General features: G+C 27.0%; 5 protein-coding genes across 5 annotated transcripts; 1 reads left to right on the top strand and 4 right to left on the bottom strand.

Moving 5' to 3' along the window:
* Positions 1–5,311: 5,311 nt before the first annotated feature.
* Positions 5,312–10,008, bottom strand: LOC127277493 (uncharacterized). Its single transcript, XM_051298656.1, has 2 exons — positions 9,878–10,008; positions 5,312–9,308 (listed from the first exon to the last, which is right to left on the bottom strand). The coding sequence occupies exon 2, from the start codon at positions 9,257–9,259 to the stop codon at positions 5,861–5,863; it is 3,399 nt and encodes a 1,132-aa protein (XP_051154613.1). The 5' UTR covers positions 9,260–9,308; positions 9,878–10,008; the 3' UTR covers positions 5,312–5,860.
* Positions 10,009–10,418: 410 nt separating this feature from the next.
* Positions 10,419–14,102, bottom strand: LOC127277492 (uncharacterized). Its single transcript, XM_051298654.1, has 2 exons — positions 14,037–14,102; positions 10,419–13,963 (listed from the first exon to the last, which is right to left on the bottom strand). The coding sequence occupies exon 2, from the start codon at positions 13,870–13,872 to the stop codon at positions 10,468–10,470; it is 3,405 nt and encodes a 1,134-aa protein (XP_051154611.1). The 5' UTR covers positions 13,873–13,963; positions 14,037–14,102; the 3' UTR covers positions 10,419–10,467.
* Positions 14,103–14,716: 614 nt separating this feature from the next.
* LOC127277491 (uncharacterized) lies at positions 14,717–18,697 on the bottom strand. The gene is made up of 2 exons (XM_051298653.1): positions 18,594–18,697; positions 14,717–18,333 (listed from the first exon to the last, which is right to left on the bottom strand). Exon 2 carries the CDS (start codon positions 18,282–18,284, stop codon positions 14,862–14,864), a length of 3,423 nt encoding a protein of 1,140 aa, XP_051154610.1. The 5' UTR covers positions 18,285–18,333; positions 18,594–18,697; the 3' UTR covers positions 14,717–14,861.
* Positions 18,698–19,691: 994 nt separating this feature from the next.
* Positions 19,692–20,939, bottom strand: LOC127277490 (uncharacterized). The gene is made up of 2 exons (XM_051298652.1): positions 20,782–20,939; positions 19,692–20,673 (listed from the first exon to the last, which is right to left on the bottom strand). The coding sequence occupies exon 2, from the start codon at positions 20,645–20,647 to the stop codon at positions 20,129–20,131; it is 519 nt and encodes a 172-aa protein (XP_051154609.1). The 5' UTR covers positions 20,648–20,673; positions 20,782–20,939; the 3' UTR covers positions 19,692–20,128.
* Positions 20,940–22,532: 1,593 nt separating this feature from the next.
* LOC127277489 (uncharacterized) lies at positions 22,533–23,835 on the top strand. The gene is made up of 2 exons (XM_051298651.1): positions 22,533–22,690; positions 22,799–23,835. Exon 2 carries the CDS (start codon positions 22,825–22,827, stop codon positions 23,341–23,343), a length of 519 nt encoding a protein of 172 aa, XP_051154608.1. The 5' UTR covers positions 22,533–22,690; positions 22,799–22,824; the 3' UTR covers positions 23,344–23,835.
* Positions 23,836–27,285: the final 3,450 nt, after the last annotated feature.

Genomic DNA, 27,285 nt, shown 5'->3' with positions numbered 1-27,285 from the left:
TTATTATTATTATTATTTTCATTAATATTATTATTATCATTATTATTACTATTACTATTATTATTATTATTTTTATTATAAAGTATTTTGGAACTTACAAATATTTTTATTTTTTCGTAAAAATAAGAGAATTACCATAATTTAATTTTCTTTACAATTGGACTTTTTTTTTCGATTTTCGGTCAAAATCCCGAAAATACTTGCCCGAATAAAAAATAACCCGAAAACATTTTCCCGAATTACTATTAATTTTCTCGAAAAAAAAAATCCCGAAACATTTTTTCTGGAAATTATAATAATTATAATACTTTTAATAATTTATAATTTTTCTTTATAATTATAATATTTTTTAAACTTGCAAATATTTTTATATAATTATAATTTTTTTTTAAATATTTCTAAATTTTTGGAATTTTATGATAATTTAAAAAAAACCAAAAATTTTAAATTTTTTAATAAATTTTTTTTAGCAAAATTTTAATTTATTTTTAATAATAATTTTTCGTGGTCTTAATTTATTAGTAATTTATTTAATTAATAATTAATTAATTATTATTAAATTATTTTTTGTTTGAAAAATTAAAGAATTTTTTTTTTACAAATTCTTTTAAACTTGAAAAATTATTTGTTTATAGATTAAAATTAAAAAAAAAATAATTCTCTTTTCCTTAAAAATTTTTTCAATATTCTAAAAAAAATTGTAATTACAATTTTTTAGATAATATTTGAAAATTGTATTTTTTGAATAATTTTAGTAAAAAAAAAAAAATTTTTTTTAATAAAATTATTTTGTTTATAAATTAATTTATTTTGAAAAATAATTCAACTTTCGAAGGATTTTTTTTTCAAAGTTTTGAATTTTAATAATCATTTTTGAAAATTGTATTTTTTTAAAATTAATTACCAGTAAAAAATTTTTTTAAAATAATTATTATTTATAAATTAATTAAATAATTCTTTATTCGTTTGAAGTTTTTCCAAAAATTGTGAAAAATTTAAATTACAATTACTGTAAAATTTCGAAAATAATTTCGAAAAAAAAAAATTTTTTTTAATTAGAAAAACCTGGAAAAAACACAAAATTATATGTTTATTAAAAAATTTATCAAAAATAATTTTTTTATCTTCAGTGATTAAAATGAGAAATTTTCCTTTTTTCAAAATTTGCAAACAGTAAAAAAAATTCAAAAAAAAAAAAACTATAAAACCTTTTTTTTATTAGCAATTTTTTTTGGGTAAATTTAAAAAATGGAAAATTTAATTTTTTGAATAAATTTTTTATTAAATAAAATTTTTCATTTCTTCAAATCTTCAACATAAAAAATAGTTCCCGATTCTTTTAATTTTTTAATTTCACACATTACCATTTTTTGCCAATCAAATAAATTCACTTTATCATAATCATATGATAATTTCACCGTTAATCCAACTTTTTTTTCACCTTCATATTTCCATTTAATTTCATTAATTTTAAATTTTGTTCCAGGTAATAAAATTGTTTCACTTTCACGTAATGGCATAAATTGTTCAACATTTGCTCTCAAATATGGTCTTTCAAATTTCATTTGATACATTACTCTTGTTGTTGTTTCACTTTTTAAAAGACAAAATTGTCGCGCAACACTTGGATCATTTGATGTTGATGCAAAATTTTGCAATTCAAATTCTTTTCTTTCGTTGTAAAATATTTTTTCCATCTCATTTGTATCGCGAATTTCACCACGAAACAATAATGTCTCATAATTATCAATTGTATCGTGCGATTGTCTTATTGATAAACGATAAATTGCATTTTTCATTCTTCGTGAAATATCCAAATCACTTCTTATTTGTTGATAACCATTTGCACCATAGTGACGTAATGCAAGATAATCTTCAAATTTTAAATTTAAATTTGCCTCTGTTGTTGTATAACTATCAAATATTTGATCAGCTAAATTATTTATTTCCAAATTATCATAAACTTGATGAATTTTAATTTTCATTTTTCGTTTATTATTTAATTTTTTCGATTGAAAATTCACTTCATTTTGTAGAGTGTAAAATAATTCTGGTTCTTCTAATTCCAAATTTTTTAAACGTGTAATTTCATTTTTTTTCGATAATTTTGTTTCTTTACTCAAACATAAAAAATTACCCCCCTCACATAGTATTAAACTATTTTTATTCAAAATTGTCATTTCAAATGTTAATTCAAATTTTTTTTTCATTTCTTCATTATTTATTTTCCCTATAATTGGATCAATTTTTTTATAACTTCTTTTATTAAAAATATATGGTTCTTTTTTACCCGCAACACTTTTTAATTTGTCAATTTTATTTCCAATTTTAATATATTTAAAACCATAAGCTGAATCGTCATCGAATGAATTAACATAGATATTATTATTATTTTCGAATTTTTTTGCAATCGTTCGTGAAATTTGATTTAATATTTTCAAACCATGTGCAATTATTTTTTCAAATGCAAAATTTTTAATAAAAAATTTTTTTCTTAACAAATCAAAAATTAATTTTATTGATTTTAAACCACCTTTACCAATTTGAAATAATAATTCAAAACCGGGATCAATTAAACGTAATAGTGCAATTCCAAAATTTTTTAAAAATTTCCCATTGAATATTTTGAGAGAATTTTTTAATAATTTAATAGAAAATAGTGTGAAATTTTTTAAAATAATTTTTAATGTTTGTTTTAGAAAAAATGCCTCGTAAACATGTTCAATGGATGCTGTAACAATTTCACCAAATTTATTTGTTATTTTTCCAAAAAATGGAAAAAATTGTATCAACATTATTGAATCAATAATACATGATTTATAATTAATATCCTGATATTTATCAAAAATACTTGAAATACAATCATGAAATGGAATCAATGATAATCCAAAATTAATCCACCATTCTTTATCAGTTTCATGATAACCTGAATTTTGTAAATAATCACCAATTTGTTTTGTACGAATTGCTGCTAATTTTATTAAAAAAAATTCAAATTTTTCCTCACTTTTTTTTTCTAAATATGGAAAATTAAGTGATGAAAATTTTAGTTTTTTTGTAAATTTTAATTTTTCACGAAATAATTCGTAATTATCGGATTCTTTAATTAATTGAAATTTTAAATTATTTTCAATTATTAGAGCATAATAATCGGTTGTTGAATTTGAAGGGAAATAACATTTAAATAAAACATATGGATAGGATAAAATTTGTATTGGTTTCATTAGATAGTTTATATTAAAAAATTGAAGATAAAAACCATGATAAATTTCAACATTTAATCGATTCATTGTATTTATAAAATCGTTACCGAAAGCTTTTTTTAATTTTTCATATTCAAAATTAAAACATTTATTTTTAATATCAGTTATTTGTTGCATGAATTTTTCTCTAAGATCGGGTAATTTTATAATTTTGGTAAAATTATAACAGTAGTAATCATTGTTATTATTTTTGTAATTTTCGATTTTTTTTTCAATATCCTCTTTATTTAGACAATTATTTTCAATTATTTCCCTAGCAATATCGGTACGATTTTTGAAAATTGAAACTGCAGAATAAAATTCACTTTCCGCTGTTGGTATCATTAGTAAATGTTTAATTTTTTTAAATTCTCCATCCAAATAAGAAAATAAGCATACAATAGCTTTTTTCAAATAATTTGGATTATTTACTATAATTTGAATTTTTAAAATATTTTTTTTCTCCTTTTCTTTATAACAATAATAAAGCAATGCGGGAAGTGTAAAAATTGTCAAAGCAATTTTATCAATTTCTTCCCCCAATATCATTTGCTCTATAATTTGTCCAATTTCTCGAAATTCATTAAACGATATTTCTTGATACATTTCGTGTTTTAATAAAATTTTATCACTTACATTTTTTTTCGAATAGAAAATTAAATTCATACCAATTGAACGAAAAAATGTTAAACCAGCCAATGCATATAAATAATTTGGCGAAAATATATTTAAATTCTCATCATTTATGGGAAATAGAGGTAAAATAAAATCAATAATAATTCTTTTAATAGAAAGTGTTGATAATTTTGAATTTAATCCATATTCATTTTCAAATGTTGTTTCTGTTAATTTTAATGTTGCTTCTTCTATTAATGAAGATATTTTTTGATTTTTTAACGATAATGTAACATTTAACAAAAAACCATTAATGTTTGTGTATTTTTCAAAAACAATTGTTTTAACAAAATACTCGAGCATTGTATTAATAAATGTTTCATCTAAATTTTCATATGATTTGGAACCATAAAGATCGGTATTTGATAAAATTTTACGTACCAATTGGAGTTTTTTTTCAAAATTTTTTGCATTTATTTCATAATATTTGTAGAATGCATTTATTATTGGAATATGTTTATAGTGATCATTTTCTTTTAATTGATTTTCCATAAATAAAAAATTGCTTATTATATTAACGTACATGTAAATTGGAATTGTTTGAGCAATTGCTAATGGACTGTTAAAATTTGTTGCGTTCATTTTTATCTGAAAAAATATTTTTTTTTATTAATCAAAATATTTTTTCGCATAAAATTAATTAATTATTAATTATTATTAATTACTTATTATTATATTTATTAAGTAATTATGAATTATTTATTAATTATTAATTATTAATTTTTAATTTTTGTTAATAATTATTTTTATATAAATTTAAATTCTTATTCAAAATAAAAGAAATTTTTTATTTTTTAACTTACCGATTAGAAAATAAATGTTTTAAAAATAAAGCAATAAAAGTTTGTAGATTACTGAAAAAATAAAAAAAATTCTATTTAAAAAATTTAGCTTTTACTACTTGCTCACTTTTTAATTTATGTTTATATTCTAAAAAAATAAAAATCCTAATGGCAATTGCTTAACATTTAGAATTTATATCGTCAGCCTTTTTTTTATTATTCACGTTTTTTTTTATCTATAAACAAATATTACATATTCTTAATCAAATAAATGTTACATTTTTTCTAAAATTTCTAAAAAAAAAAAAAAAAAAAAATATGCATAAATTTCTATTATTACGAAAGATGTTTTTTGTTTAATTAGTTTGCACAATTTTTTTTTAGAAGTGTCCTTTATTTATTTTTACTATTAGTAACGTTTTCAAAATTACGAAAACAAATTTTAAATTATTTTCTACCAAAAATCTAGGCAAATGCGAATATTTCTAATAAAAATTATAATAAATAATAATAAAAATAATGGAAATAATAATAATAATAATAATAATAATAATAATAATAATAATAATAATAATAATAATAATAATAATAATAATAATAATATGATCAATGTTATTTGTATTTTTGTTTTATTATAAAACAATTGTACATAAAATGCCGTAAAAAAAGTCCTTGGTCTAAATGACCGAGTGTGGGACTAACGGAACTTAAATTATAATTTTTTTTTATTATAATTATTTTTGAGGTATATGAGAAATGGGGAGTGGATGCTGGAGTAAGATGAATTTTTTAAATGAAATTAAAGAGCGTGAAAAATAACCTTCACAAAATTGGCGTCGACGAGAGCTCAGCGTCGAAAATTATTTTTCACGTATCAAAAAAATATTAAATTATTTTTTAAAATAGTTTTCGCTAATACCTTGGAAAAGTTATATTTTTCATGGTATTATTTGAATTGAAAAACTAAAAAAAAAAAAAATTTGCCATTTTTTAGTACTGTGAAAAATAATTTTTGGCGCTGAGCTTCGAAGTCAATTTGATGGAGGTGAAAAATAGAAGAAAAAGTAGGAGAAAAGTAAATAGAATCTAAAATGGAATAAAAAAGTAACTGGAAACGAAATATAGGGTCTAAATGACCGAGAGTAGGAATAATGTCCCATATTATAGATCCTCCGGATAGAAAACAGTATCAGAATTCTGTAATTTATTAATTTCATGCATAATCTCCTTCTGTCTTAATTCCTTTGGTTCGTCAATATGCGTCATTTCAATTTTTATACAATTTTGCTCAACACCCGATTCTAATTCATCAATGTATCTTTCAATTTTATCAATACGAAATTTAGTACCCGGTAGTAGAATAGTCTCCTTTTCGGTAAGGAGAAAAAGATCCTCGACCCTTGCTCTGACAATTGGATTTCTAAATGTCATTTCGTACATAACTCTTGTATCCGATGGATGTCCCTTTAAAGAATATGTAATCGCTGTATTAACATCAGTTGACGTTGATGTAAAACGCGTGAATTCAAAATTTCCATTCAAATTCAATATTTCCCTCTCAATTGCTTCTGGAATTCTACCTTCACCACGGAATAATTTTACAGCAAATTCTTCATCAGGATTCTCCGATTGTCTAATTGCTAATTTGTAAATAGCATTTTTCATTCGTCTTGCTTCGTGTGTGGTGCCTGACATTTTTTTGTATCCACTACCACCGTACCATCTTAGTGCATAGTAATCTTCAAATCTTGCCGAATTATAGGCATTTGTTTCTTTAAAATCGTTCAGTAAATCCTCAATCGGTAATTCTTGGATGATATCCTTTTGTGAATAGAGAGTATTAATTTTTACCATTGCATCGTCAATCCCTAATTGTGGTGTATCCATTGTTTCTTTGTATTTTAATTGAAAAAAAAGATCTGGATCGTCGAGTTTATATTTTTCGGCCCAATTAGGTGGTTTTAGTTCCGGATGATTCATCCAATCGCGAACAAAATTCATTTCCATTTTTTCCGCCTCTGGGAATATATATTTTTTCAATTCGTTACGAATTTCCATTTCTGGTAGTTTACCCTCCTGTAGGGCAAAATCAACAGCTTTTTGGAGAATTTCCCTTGATTTAAAAGTTTGCAGCAATTTTGCTGTAACTTTACCACCTTCAACTATTGCATCAGTTTCATCATTAAAGATGTTTATCTCGAAATATTTTTCCTCAGTTACGATACCTTCTTCTTCGATAAAATATTCATCGCCTATTGTTTCTGATTCAAAATTAACTTTATTGTATATTTTCAATTCGGAATCTGATTGAAAATTAGAAATTAGAGGCAATTCCTTTTTAAATGGATATATGGTTCTAATTTCGGCGATTTTATTTTTCAGCGGAATATATTTGTAACCATAACCAACGTCTGGGCTAAAAATAGAAGTTAGGTATACGTCTTTTTGGAATTTTTGCATTAGTTTTGTAGCGAAATGATTTATAGTATATTCTGCTCTTGTTAATCTTGATTTAACTATTTGAGATGCAAGGGAAAATTTTCTTTCCGCTTGTATTAGTAACGATTTAATAGAACTTAATCCACTTTTTCCAATTGTGAACGCAAGTTCAAATCCAGGATCGAAGAAACGAATTATGCTAATTCCTAAATTGAATAATTTTCTCGGGAATAATTCTGCGAAACGATCAAATTCTTCGATTAGAGATTTTTCGGTGATTTGCAACATTGTACGCAATGATGATCGTAACATTACTGTTCGTATGGTTGTTTCTGTTAATGATACTACTGCTTTTTCAGCAATTACAACAGCTTCTTTAACAAATAGTCCAATTTCCTCAGCAACTGGAATAAAAAATAATGCATCAAGTGGACATACAAATTTTGCTTCGTCGATATTTTTTTCCTTAATATCTTTAATGCATGTGTAAAATGGAATGAGTGATAGGGCAAAATTTGTCCACCATTCTTTTTTTGTTTCATCGTATCCCATTGATTCCATTGATTTTTTAAATGATTCTGAACGTTCTTGGGAAATTGTTACTAGAAGTTGATCAAATTTTTCCTCCTTTGATTTCATTACAATTGGAAAATTTCGATCATGTAGGGTTTGGTCTTCGTCTAAACCCAGAGATTTGCGGAATAATTTTGGATTATCGGTTTCTCTTATTAGGGAAACGTGGTAACCTTTACGAATTAGTGCATAGTATTCGTATTTTTCTGCTTTTGGATAGTAGAACTGTAATAAATCATGAGATGCGTTTACTAATTGCACGGAATTTGCTGTAATGGATAAAAATCCAAAATAAATGTAACTGATGAATCCTTTGGTTATAACAACACTTGTATTGTCCATTTGTTTTATGAAATTATCACCAAAAACCGATTTTATTGATTCCCGTTCATAAATATTGTATTTTTTCGTAATATTGTTAATTAAATCATGATAAACACTGTTAAGATCAGGTAGAAGCTGTTCAGAAATGGAACATTTGTAATCTTCTGGATTATTTTCATAGTCGATTATTTCTTGTTCTATTTTTGTTTCTAGTAAGACACAATTCATTTCGATTATCTCCCTTGCTAATGTGCTACGATTCTTGTAGTTTGATAGTGCTAAATAAAATTGATATCTATAATCCTTTTCCTGTTTTGTAGTCATTGATAAAAATGCATCATTCACATAGGTAAAAAGAAGTTTAAACGCCTGTTTCCAATGATTAGGACTACTCAAAATGGCAACAGTTTTTGTTGATTGTAAATTTTCTTTTTCTTTATAAACATAATTAATAAATGCAGGTAGGGCAAAAATTTTCAAAGCTGTTTTATCGACTTTTTCTGATAGTATCAATTGTTCAACAAAGTGGGCAATTTCAATGAATTCTTGATATTGTTTCTCAATGTCTTTTGTCAAATTAACTTGAATTAATACCGGATCAACTATCGTGTCGCTATGATCGAGTTTTAGAAACATTTTTCCAGCTTGTGCGTAAATATAATCAATGGATGTGAATTGTAGTGATAAATTTTTAGGACGCGGAAATAGTGGTTCGATTAATTCGATGAAAATTTGATCAACAACATTAGGATCAAGTTGTGAATCATCACCGTATTCGTTTTCGTATTTTAATGAAGCTAGTGTTTCTTTTAAATTATTCAACAATTGAAGTAACGAATCGCTTTCTGTATTTCTGGCAACTTCGGCAATAAATCCAAAAACATTGGTGAATCTATCAAAAACCAGATTATTAACAATGTGATTGAACAGCATGTCGATGTAATAAGGATCGGGTATTTCGTGTTCTTTTGCCCCGTACAAATCAGTTCCGTTTATTAGTTGTCTTGTCAAGTGACACTTTCGGTAATGAATATCAATTTGTCCAGAATTGTTTTCTTTTAGAATATAATGATACATGGCATTGATAACTGGAATTGGTTTGTGTTGATCGTGATCATTCAAAAAATTTTCCGCATAAAGAACATCGCTGAGAGTGTTTAGATAATTAAATATGGAAAGAACATGAACTGCCTGTAGTGGAGAGATAAATGCAGAAATATCCATTTTCCTAATCCTTTTTTCTTCTGTTAATATTTATTTTCTGATGCCTTAGCTAAAAGAAAGTAAAATGATTAAAATTTCTTTGGAAATAATTTTTTAAAAAACGGTAAAATAGCGAACTGAATTACCGGCGATCGGTAAAGAAAAAAAAATCGACTATTTCTGTCGGTAATTTATGTAATTTTAATGAAAATAATTAAAAAACGGTAAAATAACGAACTTATTTACCGACGGTCGGTAACAAAGAAATCTATTTCCGTCGGTAATTTAGAAAATTTTAAGGGAAATAATCAGAAAACGTTTAAATTTCGAACTGAATTACCGACGTTCAGTAAAGAAGAAATCTACTATTACTGTCGGTAATTAAGGAAATTTTAATCAAAATAATTAGATAAAGCTAAAATAGCGAACTTCTTTACCTACGGTCGGTAACAAAGAAATCTACTATTTCTGTCGGTAATTCAGAAATCTACATCAATATTTTTCTTATGATTCGGAAAAAAGTATAAGAGGCATTTGGTTCAACCGTGTTTAATTATTAGAATTAGAAAAAAATGTTAAATATTATTAATTTACAAGATATAAAGTGGAATAGAACTTATTGGAATAAAAAATACTTACTTGTTTTGCATCGGAATTTGGAAAAATCTCAAAATAATAATTTGTAACAAATTTTTAAATGTTTTTCTAAACTAATACCGTTTTTTTTTTGAGTTGGATATCAACTATATATTTTGTTTATTACATTTTTTTATGATAAAAATTGTTGAAACTGAAAATTTAAATTAGTCGCATTCATATTTATACACTAAAAATTATCATTAGAAATTTATTATTTTTCACAAAAAAAATTGTTTTGTACGCGCTTTTTCATTTTGTTTAATCATGATTTACATATTGTATAATAGAAGATAAATGACAATTAGCAGATTTACAATTAATTGTATTGAATATTTTTAGATTTATTTTCTATTCGAGTAGTTATCTAGTAATAATGATATTGTGATCAACAAAAGAAATTAATTAAAATTTTTTTTGTTACAAAATTTTAAAACACGTTTTCTTTTTTAAATATTTTCTATATGATGCAAAGTTCATTGCTCGAATTTAAAAATTTCATATATGTTTTTAAGGTCAAATATAGGAAAATAAGTAATAACCATTTTTGTTGTTTGTTTTTATTTTTAATAAATTTTAAATAAAATTTGGAATCAAAGTATGGATGTACGATAAGTGTCTGTATCTTTTGCATAAAATAAAGTTTGAGTATCCTTTAATTTCTTAATTTCGTTCATAACTTGCATTTGCCATTCAGCCTTTGTGATTAATTCGTGTTTATGTTTCAATTTTACTATTACATAATTTTGATTTCCACTTTCATATATTACTTCTCTGATTTGAAACTTGGTACCAGGCAATAAAATCGATTCATATTCCTCAAGAGGTGATAAATCTTCGACATTTGCTCGCAAATAGGGTTGGGAAAATTCCATTTCATAGACAACTTTTCTAAATGGATATCTACTACTTCCGGTGAATGCAAGCGCTGCTTCTAATTTCCTTGTTGTTGATGTAAATCTATGAAATATTAATTCCTCTCCAGGTACAAATAATTTATCAATACTTTCTGAAACTCGATTTTCACCTCTAAATAACACTTTAGCATAGTCGTGTATAAAATCTTCGGATTGTCTAATAGCTAAACGATAAATAGCATTTTTCATTTGTCTCGCTTCATTTGTATTTGCCGTTATTCTTTTGTATCCCGCTGAACAATAATTACGAATTGCAAAATAATCTTCAAATGCTTGCAATTTATAAGCTTTTTTTTTAATAAAATCTGTGGTTATAAATTCAGCACGTATACCAGCTGATCCATAATATTCATACTCTGGAGGATAAATTGATTCTATTCTTTGTCTTGCTTCGATTCTAGTTAATTGAATATTATCAAACACTTCTCTATTTCGTAAATCGTAAAAAATTTCAGCTTCCTCTATTTTGTAATTTTCAGCCCAATTTGGAAGTTCTTTATTCTTAATCCAATCAGAAACAAAATCTAATTCTGTTTTTTCCTTAATAGGAAAGGCATATTTTTTAAGTTCCTCTTGAACAACTTCTTGGGAGATTTTTCCTTGGGCATAATTCAAAGCTTCGGCAAAACGCTCCTTGTGAGATTTTGGACATTTACCATCACATGATAAATTGGGACCTTCGGATAAAGATGATTCAAGGCTTACAAAATTAAATTCAAATGTTTTCTCCTCAGAGAGTATTATACCTTCTTGATCTTCAAAGTAGGTTTCTGGAATTAATTCCCCTGTATTAAGATCAATTTTACTGTATTTTTTAACCGGTTTAAACTGATTCGTTTTCTCAGTTTGACGTACTAGAGGAATTTCTAACGATGGATAAACTGTTCGAATTTCAGCTACTCGACCATTTGCTAAAATATATTTATATCCGTAACCGCTATTTACACCTAGAATTGTATTTACATAGACATCTTTTTTAAATATTTGATCAACTCTTTGGGAATAATGACTTAATGTATATTCGGCTCTAAATAATTGTTCCCTTAGAAATTGTGATTCTGTGGAAAGTCTTCTTTCTGCCTGAAGAACAAGAGCTTTAATGCATCTTAATCCTCTGCTACCGATCGTGAAAGCCAGTTCAAATCCAGGATCAATGAAACGTAACAACGAAATTCCTAAATTTTGAAAAGTTTCTCTTGTAAATAATTCTCCAAATCGGCTCAATTCTTCTACAATTGTTTTACCAGTTACTCTCAAAAGTGTTTTAATCGAAGTTCTTATTGTTAGCGTTCTCAATGTTGTTTCCGTAATCATTAAAAATCCTCTCCCAACTGTAGATAAAGTTTTCCCGGCTATATTTCCAATTTCACCAGCAACTGGAATAAAAAAAAGAACATCCAACGGACAAAGAAATGAAGCTTCTTGTAAATTTTGTTTTTTAATATTTTTAATACACGAGTAAAATGGAATCAGTGATTTGCTAAAATTAATCCACCATTCTTGTTGTGTTTCATCGTAGCCTCCAGATTCTAAAGATTTATGAAAAACGTCAGCTCTTTCGGTGGCAATTTTTTTGAGAATATTTTCAAATTTTTCCTCTTCGCTTTTCAGTATTGTTGGAAATTGATTAGAGCGTAATATTTCGTTTTCGTCTAATTCAAGAGTTTTGCGAAATAATTTTGGATTATCGGCTTCTTTGATTAGAGAAACGTTGTATTTGTGTCGAACCAGTGCGTAGTATTCGTATTTTTCTATTTTTGGATAGTAGAATTGTAGTAAATCGTGAGATGCATTTATCATTTGTACGGGATCGGCGGTAATACCCAAACCTCCATAATAGAAATAGCGGAATAAACCTTTAGATACAATAACCGTTGTATTGTCAATTTGATTTATGAAATTGTTTCCAAATACCGATCTTGATGATTCAAGTTCGTAAATATAGTATTTTTTTGTAATATTACTTATCGTTTCTTGATAAAGAAAATTAAGATCATCTAGCGGATTATCATTGTATGGAAATAGGCATTTGTAATTTTGAGGATTATTTTCATATCTAATGATCTCGGATTTCATTACCATTTCTGAAATTTCGATACAGTTCATCTCAATTATTTCCCTTGCCAAAGTGCTCCGGTTCTTGAAATTCGACATTGCTGAATAAAATTGATATCTATAATTGTTATCCTGTATTTTTTCCATAACTGAAAAAGAATTATTCAAATAGGTAAAGAGATGTCGATACGCCTCCTGCCAATGATGTTCGCTATTCACGATTTCTTGTATCGATTCCAAATTTTTTCTCTCTTTATAAACATAATTTATCAATGCAGGCAGTGCAAAAATCCTTAAAGCTAATTTATCCACCTTTTCAGCCAATACCAATTGTTCAATAACATGTCCAATTTCGATGTATTCTTGATACTTTCTCTCATCAACTTTTCCCCTAATATTTAAATATTTATCGAATAAATTTGTCTCTTTAGATCGTAAAAACATATTACCAGCCATTGCATAAATATAATCAACAGATGTAACATTAATAGGATATATTGTCGGTTGTGGAAATAAAGGTACGATTAGATCGTTAAAAATTGTATCAACAGCAAGTGGAATTAATTCTGAATCATCACCGTATTCATTTTCAAATGTTAAACTAATTAGAACTTTTTTTATATAATGTTGCAAATTAATTAAAGAATCGTCCCTCGTGTATTGAATGCAATTTGCTATAAAACCAAAAATATTGACAAATCTATCGAACACGAGACTATTGATAATGTGTGTAAATAATGTTTCAATAAAATATAAATCGGGTGTTTCGTTTTCTTTTGCACCGTATAAATCAGTTCCGTTTATTAATTTTTTTGTTAAATAAACTTTTCTCCTTTGAATATTCTTATTGTTTTTGTCAATTAGTAAATAATGATATAGAGCATTGACAATTGGAATACGTTTATGTTGATCATTTTTATCGAGATATTGCTCAGTATAAAGAAAATCACTGAGAATGTTTATGTAATTAAAAACTGAAAGTACTTGAACTGTTTCCAATGGACTGATAAATTCTGAAATATCCATTTTTTGTTACTTTGATTTAATTTGTCATTCGTTAATATTTTATTTATTTTCAGCAAAAAAAATTGTTTGGCATTACACACTTGTTATGTAGCTGTAAAAGAAGAATTGAAATTTAGATGAAATCTTGATTAAAGATTCTGGGACTAATGAAGAAAAATACGTACCACAAATAGTAAAATTTTACTACTTTTTTAAAAAACAATTTTATGACTCAATTTTTTGTTTCTACTTTAGCAGTATCGATTTAATAGAAATAAATTCAATTTAATCGAAATTTATATACGGAAAGATGAATGAAAAAATCTTTAGATATTATTGTTTATATATTATATATATTGTTTAGTTTCATTTACTCTCATTTACATATGAATGAAAAAACTAATGTTCAGTATTATGAGATTAATGAAGATACAGTTGATTATATATTATCAAATTCAATTATTGTTTTCTTATCTCTCTGTTGAGTTTTTACATATTTTTATTATCATTCCGGAATCTATGAATAGAAAATAAATTTGACAAGTATAAATTAACAATTATTAAAAAAATATAAATCTTTTACTAAATTGTTCTTTTGTTACTAATTCTATTGATCTTTTTTTCTAATTTTTTTTTATTATTTCATTGAAAGTGAGAAAGTTCAGTTTTATAATTCTCAATGTCAGAAAATCAAAAGATATGTTAATTTAAAGAATCATTGACCATTTAATTTATTTCGAATTTGTGAAAAGTATAACAATAACTAAAAACTTATTTTGGGAATATGAGACATGGGGAGTAAATGCTAGGGTAAGATAGATTTTGGACGAAAAAGGACAGGTTAGATTAAAATTTTTCCTTTAGATTAAGATATTTTATTTTTTTATTAACTTATTTTAAATATAAAAATAAATACAGAAGTAAAATTTTATGTAACATATTCGCGATAGTTTGATCGAAAAATCGTTTTTAGGGTCTAAATGATTAAGTGTGCGAATAACGTTTAGAAACTAATTCGTAGAAACCTCTTCCGGATAGAAAATAGTATCAGTTTTCTGCAATTTATGAATTTCGTGCATAATCTCCTTTTGTCGTTCTTCCTTTGGTACATCAATATGCGTCATTTCGACTCGAATACAATTTTGCTTAACTCCCGATTCCAATTCATCGACATACCTATCTATTTTATCAATATGAAATTTAGTACCCGGAAGTAGAATTGTCTCTTTTTCGGTAAGGACAAAGAGATCTTCGACCCTTGCTCTGACAATTGGATTCCTAAATGACATTACATACATAACTCTTGTACGTGGTGATTGTCCTTTTAAAGAATATGTAATCGCCGTATTAACATCAGTTGATGTTGATGTAAATCGTCTAAATTCAAAATCTCCATTAATATTCGAAAGCTCCTTCTCGATTGCTTCTGGAAGTCTTCCTTCTCCTCGGAATAATTTTGAGGCGAATTCTTCATTAGGACTCTCCGATTGTCTAATTGCTAATTTGTAGATGGCATTTTTCATTCGTCTTGCATCGTGTGTTGTTCCTGCCATATTTCTATATCCACTTCCTCCATACCATCTTAATGCATAGTAATCTTCAAATCTTGCCGAATTGTATGCTTGCTTATCTTTAAAATCCATTAATAATTGTTCGACTGGTAATTCTTTGATAATATCCGAATGCTGTTCTTTTGGATATAGGGCATTAATTTTTTCTTTTGCATCGTCAATCGTTAAATGTGGTGTATCCATTGTTTCTTTGTATTTCAATTGAAAGAATAGATCAGGCTCTTCGAGTTTATATTTTTCGGCCCAAAGAGGTGTTTTTAGTTCTGGATTGTTCATCCATTCGTGTACAAAATTTATCTCCATTCTCTCCGATTGTGGGAAGGCATATTTTTTCAATTCGTTTCGTATTTCGATTTCTGGTAGTTTTCTTTTCTTTAGAGCTAAATCAACAGCTTCTTGAAGAGTTTTTCTTGATTTGAAAGTTTGCAACAGGGATGTCATTATTTTACCACCTTCTACTAGTACATCATTATCGTTATTGATGATATTAAATTCAAATGATTGTTCATCGGAGACAATACCTTCTTCGTCGTTGAAATATTCCTCGCCGATTAGTCTCTCTGTTTCTAAATCTATTTTTTCGTATATTTTTGATTCTCCACTACGATGGACAAGGGGAAATTCTTCATTTAATGGATGAATTGTTCGGATTTCGGCAATTTTATTTTTCAATGGAATATATTTGTAACCGTAACCAACGTCTTTACTGAAAACGTAAGTTAGGTAGACGTCTTTTCCGAATTTATACTCTAATTTTTTGCTAAAATGACTTAGTGTGTATTGTGCACTAGTTAATCTTGATTTTACTATTTGGGATAGAGTGGAAAATTTTCTTTCCGCTTGAATCACTAGGGATTTAATGGTTCTTAATCCTTTTTGTCCGATTGTGAACGCCAATTCAAATCCAGGATCTATGAGACGAATCAATGAAATTCCTATATTTTTTAATGTTTTATCAGTGAATAATTCTTCGAAACGGGCGAATTCGGCAATTAGGGATTTTTCAGTGATTCGTAGTGTTGTACGCAATGATGTTCTTATCAAAACTGTTCTCATGGTTGTTTCCGTTAAGGATACAATTGCTTTTTCAGCAACTTGAGCTGCTTTTATAAGAAATAGACCAATTTCCTTAGCAATTGGAACTAAAAATACACCATCAAGTGGACATACAAATTTTGCTTCGTCGATATTATTTCCCTTGATATCCTTAATGCATGTGTAAAATGGAATAAGTGATAAGGCAAAATTTGTCCACCATTCTTGATTAGTCTCGTCATATCCAGTTGTTTCTAATTTTTTCCGAAATATTTCCGAACGTTCTTGAGCAATTCTCGTTAAAAATTGATCAAATTTTTCCTCCTTTGTTTTCAGTACTGTGGGAAAATAATTGTCACGTAGTGGTTCGTATTCGTGTAAACCAAGAGATTTGCGGAATAATTCTGGATCATTGGCTTCTCGAATTAGGGAAACGTTGTAACCTTTACGAACCAGTGCATAGTATTCGTATTTTGAAGTTCTGGGATAGTAGAACTGTAATAAATCATGAGATTCACTTACTAATTGCACGGACTCTGCTGTAATAGTCATAGAACCACTGTAAACATAATGAATCAATCCTTTGGATATGACAACATGAGTATTGTCCATTTGATTTATGAAATTTTTCCCAAAAGCCATTTTGGATGATTCCAATTCATAAATGTAGTATTTATTTGTAATATTGTTTATCATGTCATGATAAAGACTATTTAGATCAGGTAGAGAATGATAATCTTCTGAAATCAAACATTTGTAATCTTGTGGATTATTTTCATAGTTGATTATTTCTTGTTGCATTTCTGCTTCTGATGTTGAAGCACAATTTATTTCGAGTAATTCCCTTGCTATTGTACTGCGATTTTTGTAGTTTGCTAAAGCCAAAGAAAATTGATATCTATAGTCCTTTTCCTGTTTTGTAGTCATTGATAAAAATGCATCATTCACATAGGTAAAAAGATGTCTAAACGCCTGTTTCCAATGATTAGGACTACTCAAAATGGCAACAGTTTTTGTTGATTGTAAATTTTCTTTTTCTTTATAAACATAATTAATTAATGCAGGTAGGGCAAAAATTTTCAAAGCTGTTTTATCGACTTTTTCTGATAGTATCAATTGTTCAACAAAGTGGGCAATTTCAATGAATTCTTGATATTGTTTCTCAATGTCTTTTGTCAAATTAACTTGAATTAATACCGGATCAACTATCGTGTCGCTTTGATCGAGTTTTAGAAACATTTTTCCAGCTTGTGCGTAAATATAATCAATGGATGTGAATTGTAGTGATAAATTTTTAGGACGCGGAAATAGTGGTTCGATTAATTCGATGAAAATTTGATCAACAACAATGGGATCAAGTTGTGAATCATCACCGTATTCGTTTTCGTATTTTAATGAAGCTAGCGTTTCTTTTAAATTATTCAACAATTGAAGTAACGAATCGCTTTCTGTATTTCTGGCGACTTCGGCAATAAATCCAAAAACATTGGTGAATCTATCAAAAACCAGATTATTAACAATGTGATTGAACAGCATGTCGATGTAATAAGGATCGGGTATTTCGTGTTCTTTTGCCCCGTACAAATCAGTTCCGTTTATTAGTTGTCTTGTCAAGTGACACTTTCGGTAATGAATATCAATTTGTCCAGAATTGTTTTCTTTTAGAATATAATGATACATGGCATTGATAACTGGAATTGGTTTGTGTTGATCGTGATCATTCAAAAAATTTTCCGCATAAAGAACATCGCTGAGAGTGTTTAGATAATTAAATATGGAAAGAACATGAACTGCCTGTAGTGGAGAGATAAATGCAGAAATATCCATTTTCCTAATCCTTTTTTCTTCTGTTAATATTTATTTTCTGATGCCTTAGCTAAAAGAAAGTAAAATGATTAAAATTTCTTTGGAAATAATTAAAGACGGTAAATAGCGAACTGAATTACCGACGATCGGTAAAGAAGAAATCGGTAATTTAGAAATCTCATTAAATTTTTTTTAATTATTAGGAAAAAAATATAAGAGGCATTAAGTTTTGACGTAATTAAGTATTTTAATTATAAAAAAATCTTGAAAATATGTATAATTTATGAGACAGATAGTGGAATAAAACTTATTAGAATAAGAAATACTCACATTTTTTTGCTTAGAATACGGAAAACGGTTTAAAATCGATTTAACAAATTTTATAGATTTAGTCATAAACTAGATTCAAGTTTCACACATAAACCTTAAAAAAGTTTTTTTTAATTCATTAAGTATTTAATTCATTGGAGTATTTATACCAAAAATCAATCTTTAGAAATGTATTATTTTTGAAAAAATTGTTTTGTACCTGCTTTAATTCATTGAATTCTAATTTACATATAAATAAAATCTAACAGATTGATGATATGTTATAAAAATTAATTTTTAAAATCTTAACAAATTTTTTTTTATTATTGATTATCATTAGTCGGTTAAATAATACAATTGTGTTTCAACAAAGAAATAATGCAAACTTTAATTGTGTTGTAATATTTCAGAAATATAAGTTTTTATTAATTCTACAGATTTCAAAATTTTTTCTATTCAGATTAAATAGTGTTAATTGTAACATTTTTTTAATAAAGTAAAATCGTTTGTTCTTTTTTATTAAAATTCTAACCGTTAGAAAAAAACGTTTTATATAGAAAAAAAGACATTTTTTCTTTATACGTGCATGCAAAAACCTCGTTAGGCAACCACTTTCAGCTATCCAAAATAGTCGAATCCCTCACCGTACGCGCGGACGATGAGCAAAGTATTTTGCTCACCGTTAAGAGGTGGCCAAAACATTTTGCTCATCGTCCGCGCGCACAATGAGGGAGTCGGCCATTTTGAATAGCTGCAAGTAGCTGTCAAACGAGGTTATGCCTGCACTAATAAAGAAAAATATGGTTCGATACTCGTTGCCTCGCGAGCGTATGTCCATTACTCGTGTAATGAGCAAAACGCTCGCTTATTGGCCCCTTGTATCGAAATATACTATTTTCACACTAATAGTTACTTTATGAATAGCAAACAAATCAAAAATTTTTTTAAAAAATTTGGAAATTATAATTCAGTTGAAATAAGTTATATATTTACAGGGATATTATTTCAAAGGAGGGAATAAGTAAAATTCTTTTTTTTAAGGATTTTTTTTATTATGAGTATACAAAAAACAATTAAATATTAAATTATACAATATTAAATATTTTGGTAAGACATTAAAACAATTTATAAAATTGTATGTTAATAAAAATAACTATTCTAATAACTATTAATTAATATACAATAAATTAAAATGTAAACATTTTTTGTTATCTGATGATAAATATAAATTATTTTGCTTCTAAGATTTAACATAAAATTTCGTTCCACTCTTTTCGAATTCATTTATATCTTTCATGATACTTTTTTCACGATCCAATATCGTTGATTGATTTTTCAATGCTGACAATTTAACAACGATACACTTAATTTTAACACCCGATTACAGTGGTTCACAATTGGTATCGTCTTCTATGCTATCGATATGAAATTTAGTATTAGGAAGTAAAATTGTCTCATTTTCGTCCAAGACTAATAAATGATTGCCCTTGCTCTAATTATTGGCTCAGCAAATTTCATTTCATAAAATACTCTCGTTTGTCCAGGTCCATTGTTTGTCATTGAATTTTTTTTCCCGGTAGTAAAGGTTTGATCAAATCATTGAATATTTGATCAACTGCTAGTTGATCGAGGTAAGAAGTTCCCCCATTATCATTATAAAAACGTACATTTTTTAGCGTCTCTTTGAGAAGCTCCGGTAGTTTTAGAGAATAATCTGTTGCAGCCATTTGACTATAGGCTATAAATCCATCGATGCTGCCGTATTTTTCAAAGATGACGGATTCAATAACGTGGTTCAGATTTTTGTTGATAACATTTGGATCTTTGACACCTTTTAGATTACAACTGCTTCCGACTTTTTCAGCTAGGCGAATTTTTCTTTGGTTCGAATCAAGTTTATTATTTTTGTCAAAACTATAGTGATACAAGGCATTGATAATTGGAATTTTATTGTTTTCATCAGTTCCTTTGAGAAAATTTTCTTCGAAAAGAACATCACTCAATGCTGACATGCAACTCAGCACAGAGATCGTCTGAAGCGTTCCCAAAGGGTTCGCTAAATTTCCTACCTCCATTTTGATTCAATAAATTTACTTCTTTTCTGAAAATTGGTTAAAAATATTTTTTAAATTGCAAATTTTTAAATTTTGAAGATTAGAAAATCAATATAGATACAAAAAAATATATTTATAGCAAATAAAAGTTGTACCTTTTTTTGTAGTCAGTATAAAATTGTAAATAATTCTTTGACAATAAGTAAATACTTGTTTTAAGAAACTTTTAGTGGTACTTAAGTTACTCTTCTAAGATTGAATAAAACTTTTGTTTTAAATGGTATTATGCTTTTCTTATCGACTTTTATATCAAATTTCATGACAAATTTTACTACGTTTTCCAAAATAATCTATATATTACAATAACTTGCATCATATTTTATCAAAAAATGTCTGTTATTGACACAATAATTGTCTAAGTGTTGTAATTGTAGTAAATTTGAATAAATTTTTGACATAATTTTGGTTTGTTTGTATATATTAATTTGACTTCATGTTAAAAATCACGTACACAGAAAGGGAAATTAAATTTTTTTTTCATATCGGTAATATATTCATTGATTTTGAAATTGTGTACTTTTCAATGACATACTTTTTTCTAAAGACGTAGAATTGTTTTTTTTACGTATACTTTTACTATTTTTTAGGAATATATTCCAAAACGCAAAAACTTTTTTTTTTATCCTAAATTATACATTTTTAATAACGTGAAGGGAAATAATTTAAATGACATTCCGCATGAACTGCATTTGAAAAAGTTGAAAAAATTAAAAATTAACGTTTAATTTTCCCATTGAATTTAGCCTTTGATCACTCATTTTAATGAAGAATTTTAATATATTAATTGAATTTAAATTCTTTCTAAACATATCAACTCAAAATAATCGATAGTTACATTGACTGAAATTTTGCAATTTTTAATTTAATTTAATTTTTTTTTAAATTACCCAAATTAAGCCACTATAATGGATTTGCTATTTTTGATTCTTATTTAGTGTGTTAATTTTTTCTTATTAATATTATAAATAATATAAATAAAATTTATAAATAATAATAAATAATTTTAAAAAATTCATTTTAAAATTTAGTTTTAATTTCGTTACAACATCATTAATATACAATTAAGAGTACAAACTATACTTATTGTTTAGATTAAATTCATCATGAAATCATTAAGAAATAATTTATTGATACAAGTGTTTCATTTATTAATAAAATTTGTTATTTTTCTTTTCTGTGCGCAAATACATATTTAATATATTTATTTTCTAATTAATTCAAGGTAAACTAATAATTACGTATGAATAAAAATTAACATTAATGTTGTTTTTTACGAATTTTATAATTGGGCAATTCCATGAAAAAACCGTTTTAGTCATCGTAACGCACGGGCGAAAATTCAATTGTTCTCATGGAAATGCCCAAATTATTCAAACAATAATTTTATTTTTTTTTAAGAACTTTTAATTCTGATCATTTTTTTAATGTCAAATTTTTTTCGCCTTTTTTAAATGCAGTTCATACGGATAGTCATCAGTTAAATTATTTCTCTTCATATAATTTAACTTAAAAAAGATTTTTGAATTATATTTCTAAAAATTAGTAATTGAACGTAAGAAGTATTCTGCGTGTTTAGAAAAAAGTATGTCAATGAATTTTTATCTGATAAAAAAAAAAATATTTTACTTCATTTCAGATGTGCACGTGTTTTCTAGCACGAAATCTAATTAGTATATAAGTAAAATAAAACGTATATAATTAATGTCAATAACAATATATTCAAAATTCCTACAATTAAAACAATCAGACATCTGTGTCAATAACAGACATTTTTTGATAAAATATGATGCAAGTTATTGTAATATATAGATTATTTTGGAAAACGTAGTAAAATTTGTCATGAAATTTGATATAAAAGTCGATAAGAAAAGCATAATACCATTTAAAACAAAAGTTTTATTCAATCTTAGAAGAGTAACTTAAGTACCACTAAAAGTTTCTTAAAACAAGTATTTACTTATTGTCAAAGAATTATTTACAATTTTATACTGACTACAAAAAAAGGTACAACTTTTATTTGCTATAAATATATTTTTTTGTATCTATATTGATTTTCTAATCTTCAAAATTTAAAAATTTGCAATTTAAAAAATATTTTTAACCAATTTTCAGAAAAGAAGTAAATTTATTGAATCAAAATGGAGGTAGGAAATTTAGCGAACCCTTTGGGAACGCTTCAGACGATCTCTGTGCTGAGTTGCATGTCAGCATTGAGTGATGTTCTTTTCGAAGAAAATTTTCTCAAAGGAACTGATGAAAACAATAAAATTCCAATTATCAATGCCTTGTATCACTATAGTTTTGACAAAAATAATAAACTTGATTCGAACCAAAGAAAAATTCGCCTAGCTGAAAAAGTCGGAAGCAGTTGTAATCTAAAAGGTGTCAAAGATCCAAATGTTATCAACAAAAATCTGAACCACGTTATTGAATCCGTCATCTTTGAAAAATACGGCAGCATCGATGGATTTATAGCCTATAGTCAAATGGCTGCAACAGATTATTCTCTAAAACTACCGGAGCTTCTCAAAGAGACGCTAAAAAATGTACGTTTTTATAATGATAATGGGGGAACTTCTTACCTCGATCAACTAGCAGTTGATCAAATATTCAATGATTTGATCAAACCTTTACTACCGGGAAAAAAAATTCAATGACAAACAATGGACCTGGACAAACGAGAGTATTTTATGAAATGAAATTTGCTGAGCCAATAATTAGAGCAAGGGCAATCATTTATTAGTCTTGGACGAAAATGAGACAATTTTACTTCCTAATACTAAATTTCATATCGATAGCATAGAAGACGATACCAATTGTGAACCACTGTAATCGGGTGTTAAAATTAAGTGTATCGTTGTTAAATTGTCAGCATTGAAAAATCAATCAACGATATTGGATCGTGAAAAAAGTATCATGAAAGATATAAATGAATTCGAAAAGAGTGGAACGAAATTTTATGTTAAATCTTAGATTTTATTTATATTATTTCTGTTAATCTATTGATTTTATACAGATGAAAAATTGTTTTTCTTATTTTTTGTTTTATTATATTTTAATTTTAATTACAATAATTATTTTTAACATACAAATTTTATAAATTTTATTAATCATTAATTTCTTGCCAAAATACAATTTTATATATTGTATCAATGTCTTGCCAAAATTTTTAATTATTGTTTTATATTCATATAATAAAAAATGTCTTTCAAGAAGAAAATAATTTTTCTTCTTTTTATTCCTTTTTAATTTTTTGTTTTCAGGAAAGGAATTTAAAATCTATTCTGCTTTTTTACAAAAAAAATCTGTTAATGAAAAGGTTCGGTGAATTTTTTTTTCGATAAGAACAAAATTATTTACGTTTGGTACTTAAATCCCTACTAGCTTGATTAAAACGAAATATGTATTTGCGAATAGATAAGAAATGAAAAAACATATTTATTAACTATAACACTTGTATAAATATATTATTTTGATACATTGGAATAATGTAAATAAGTAGATCAGATAATATAAATGATAATTTATTTTCTAATATGCTAATTTTCGCTTTGTACAAATAAGATTTAAATTATAATTTTTGAAGATCATCGGCAGCATAAAAAACAGTGTCAGTTTTCATTAATTTCTCAATCTCTTGCATAAGTTTCTTTTGACGTTCAACTTTTGGTAAAATATGATCAACACATGTCATTTCAACTTTAATGAAATTCTTCTTCTCTCCCGTTTGCATAATCTCAGACCATTTTTGAACTCGATCAATGTGAAATTTTGTACCTGGTAGTAAAATCGTTTCCTTTTCATTGAGAATAAATAAATCCTCAACTCTTGCTCTTAAAATTGGTTCATCAAATTTCATGTCATAAATAACTTGTGTAAATTTGGGACTTCCAATTTTTGAATATGTAACAGCTGTACTAACATCACTTGTTGTCGATGTAAATCTTGTGAATTCAAATTCTCCATTAATGTCAGAAAGTTCTTTATCAATAGATTCAGGAATACGTGTTTCACCTCTGTATAATTGTTTTGTATATATTTCACCAGGTTCTTCGGATTGTCTGATTGCTAGTCGATAGATTGCATTTTTTATTCTTCTCGCTTGATGACAATCTTCTCCCATTTTTTTGTATCCATTTGCACCGTAATTTCGCAAAGCATAGTAATCCTCGAATGTGACTTGACTGTAGGCTTTTTTTTCTATAAAATCGGTCATTATTTTATCAACCGGTAATTCTTGCAGAACACTACGATAAGTGTTGACGGGATAGAGGATTTGTATTTTTCTCGCTGCTTCTTTCATTGTTATATGGGGATTATCTATAGTTTCTTTGAATTTTAATTGAAAGAAAAGATCAGATTCGGGGATTTTGTATATTTCGGCCCAGATGGGTGGTTTTAGTTTTGGATGATTCAACCATTCTTGAACAAAATTGAATTCGGTTTTACCGGATTCTGTTGGAAATGTATATTGTTTCAGTTCTTTCATTATCTCTTGTTCTGATAGTTTATCCACTTTTTTTGCATAGTCTGTAGCTAATTTAAGAATTTCAATTTTATTACTAGTACTTATTTTCCGATATCCTTTTAGTATATTTCCATCGACATTATCTATTTTCTGAAGACTTCCTGGATTTGATTGTTCCAGCCAGTGAGTGATCAAAATCTCATCTCCGTATTCTTTACCAGTTTCTAAAGAAATTCTTCTGTAGATTTTTTCCCCATTTTCCGTTATTCGAGTCACAATAACCGGTACTTGTTGATTTAATTCAGGAATTGTGCGCAATTCCGCAATTTCTCCGGTTGCAAGTCGAATATACTTGTAACCGAAACCTGATTCTGTACCTAGTAAAGAATTTACAAAAACTTTTTTTCCAAATAATGTTCCTACTTCTTTAGCCCTTATTCCATTTTCAGAAAATTTTAACATTGCCTTTATTGACTCAAACGAAGTAGGTGTTTTCTTTTCTATAATTTTGATGAAATTTTCAATTGATCTCATCCCACCTTTGCCGATTAGAAAAAAAAATTCGAAACCCGGATCCATGAGACGTGCAAATTGGGTTCCTAATTGTTGAAATGTTTTTAATTCAAACAAAGCGATGAATTGCGCAACTTCTTTTGACAAAAGACTTGTTGTAACTTTCAAGGTCGATTGCATCGATGTTCTTAGTGCCATTGTACTGAATGTTGTCTGCGATATCGTTATTAGGGATTTACTAACGCTTGCTGCCATTTTTCCCCCAATATTCGCAGCTGTACCAACAATTGGAATCATCAGTATCATATCCATTGGACAGGAAATAGAAGCAGATATTGTTTTACCCAATTTAATACTATTAACACATGTGTAGAATGGAATTAATGATAATCCAAATTCTTCCCACCATTCTGTTCTCGTTTTATCATAACCCGATAAATTTAAACTATCATTGAAATTTTTCGATTTTTCCAAAGCCAATTTTGATAGAAATAATGAGAAATTTTCATTTTCACGTTTCATTAGAGTTGAGAAAATATTGTTACGTAAACGTCCCATTTTGCCGAAAATTTTTCTACGTATTAAATTTGGTCTCTCGTTGACTTGTATTAAATGCACATGATAGCCATTTCGTAGTAAAGCGAAATAGAGATAAGTTTCATTGTTCGGATAGTAGAATTCAAAAAAATCATCGGTGGGTTTTATTAATTGAAGATGTGATTCGTTGAAACCAATTGTCATGTAAAAATAATTACGAAAATTACCTTTGCTGATGACAACATTGTTTTGATTTATGGAAGAGGCAAAATCACCAAATGCCTGTTGGCAGATTTCGATTTCGTAGGTATAGTATTTGAGTGTTATATCATTGATTAGTTGGTGGAAATTTTGATTTAGATCTTCTAGACTTTTATTTCTGCAATTGTAGTTTTTTGGATTATTTTTGTATTTTGTGATTTCCTTTTGTATTTCTTGTTCCGAAAGAGGAGGACAGTGTTTTTCCATTGTTTCCCTCGCTAAAGTTGTTCGATTTTTATAATTAGACAAAGCTACGTAAAATTGATAACTGTGATCGTTTTCCAATTTTCTCGTTTCTGTGAATGTTTTATTTAAATAGGAAAATAGGGCCTCGTAAGCCAAAGCCCAATGATGGGGATCTGTCACAATATTTCCAATTTCCGATCGGAAATTAGATTTTTCTTTATAGACATAGTAAATCAGTGCAGGGATCGAGAAAATTTTTAATGCCGTCCTATTTACTTGATTTGCAGCCACTAATTGTTCTATAACATGTGCTAGTTGAATACATTGTTGAAAAATTTCTAAATTCAAATTTTCTTCTTTTGATGAATTAGTTTCTCCCGATAAAAGAAACATTCGTCCAGCTTGCCCGTAAATAAAATCAAGAGAAATAATACTAATGTCATTTTCAAAGGGAAATAGAGGTTTGATAAAATTTTCAAAAATCCCCTCAATTGCTACAGGATCAAGTGCTGAAGGTTCCCCGTTTTCATTCTCAAATCTCATTGTTTGGAGAGAATTTTTTAGATGATTTTTTAGTGCTACTAGAGATTCATTAGATGATGTTCGAACAGCTTCGGCTATAAATCCATAAATA

The sequence above is a fragment of the Leptopilina boulardi genome, unplaced genomic scaffold, assembly GCF_019393585.1.
Source record: "Leptopilina boulardi isolate dan_hultmark-lab unplaced genomic scaffold, ZJU_Lbou_2.1 LbouV2_169, whole genome shotgun sequence".
In the NCBI taxonomy this organism is placed as follows: domain Eukaryota; kingdom Metazoa; phylum Arthropoda; class Insecta; order Hymenoptera; family Figitidae; genus Leptopilina; species Leptopilina boulardi.
This window is presented reverse-complemented; position numbering and strand designations above follow the sequence as displayed.

What these genes read in the sequence shown, in the direction of transcription:
- LOC127277493 (XM_051298656.1), bottom strand. Translation starts at nt 9,259, where the DNA reads ATGGATATTTCTGCATTTATCTCTCCACTACAGGCAGTTCATGTTCTT.
- LOC127277492 (XM_051298654.1), bottom strand. Translation starts at nt 13,872, where the DNA reads ATGGATATTTCAGAATTTATCAGTCCATTGGAAACAGTTCAAGTACTT.
- LOC127277491 (XM_051298653.1), bottom strand. Translation starts at nt 18,284, where the DNA reads ATGGATATTTCTGCATTTATCTCTCCACTACAGGCAGTTCATGTTCTT.
- LOC127277490 (XM_051298652.1), bottom strand. Translation starts at nt 20,647, where the DNA reads ATGGAGGTAGGAAATTTAGCGAACCCTTTGGGAACGCTTCAGACGATC.
- LOC127277489 (XM_051298651.1), top strand. Translation starts at nt 22,825, where the DNA reads ATGGAGGTAGGAAATTTAGCGAACCCTTTGGGAACGCTTCAGACGATC.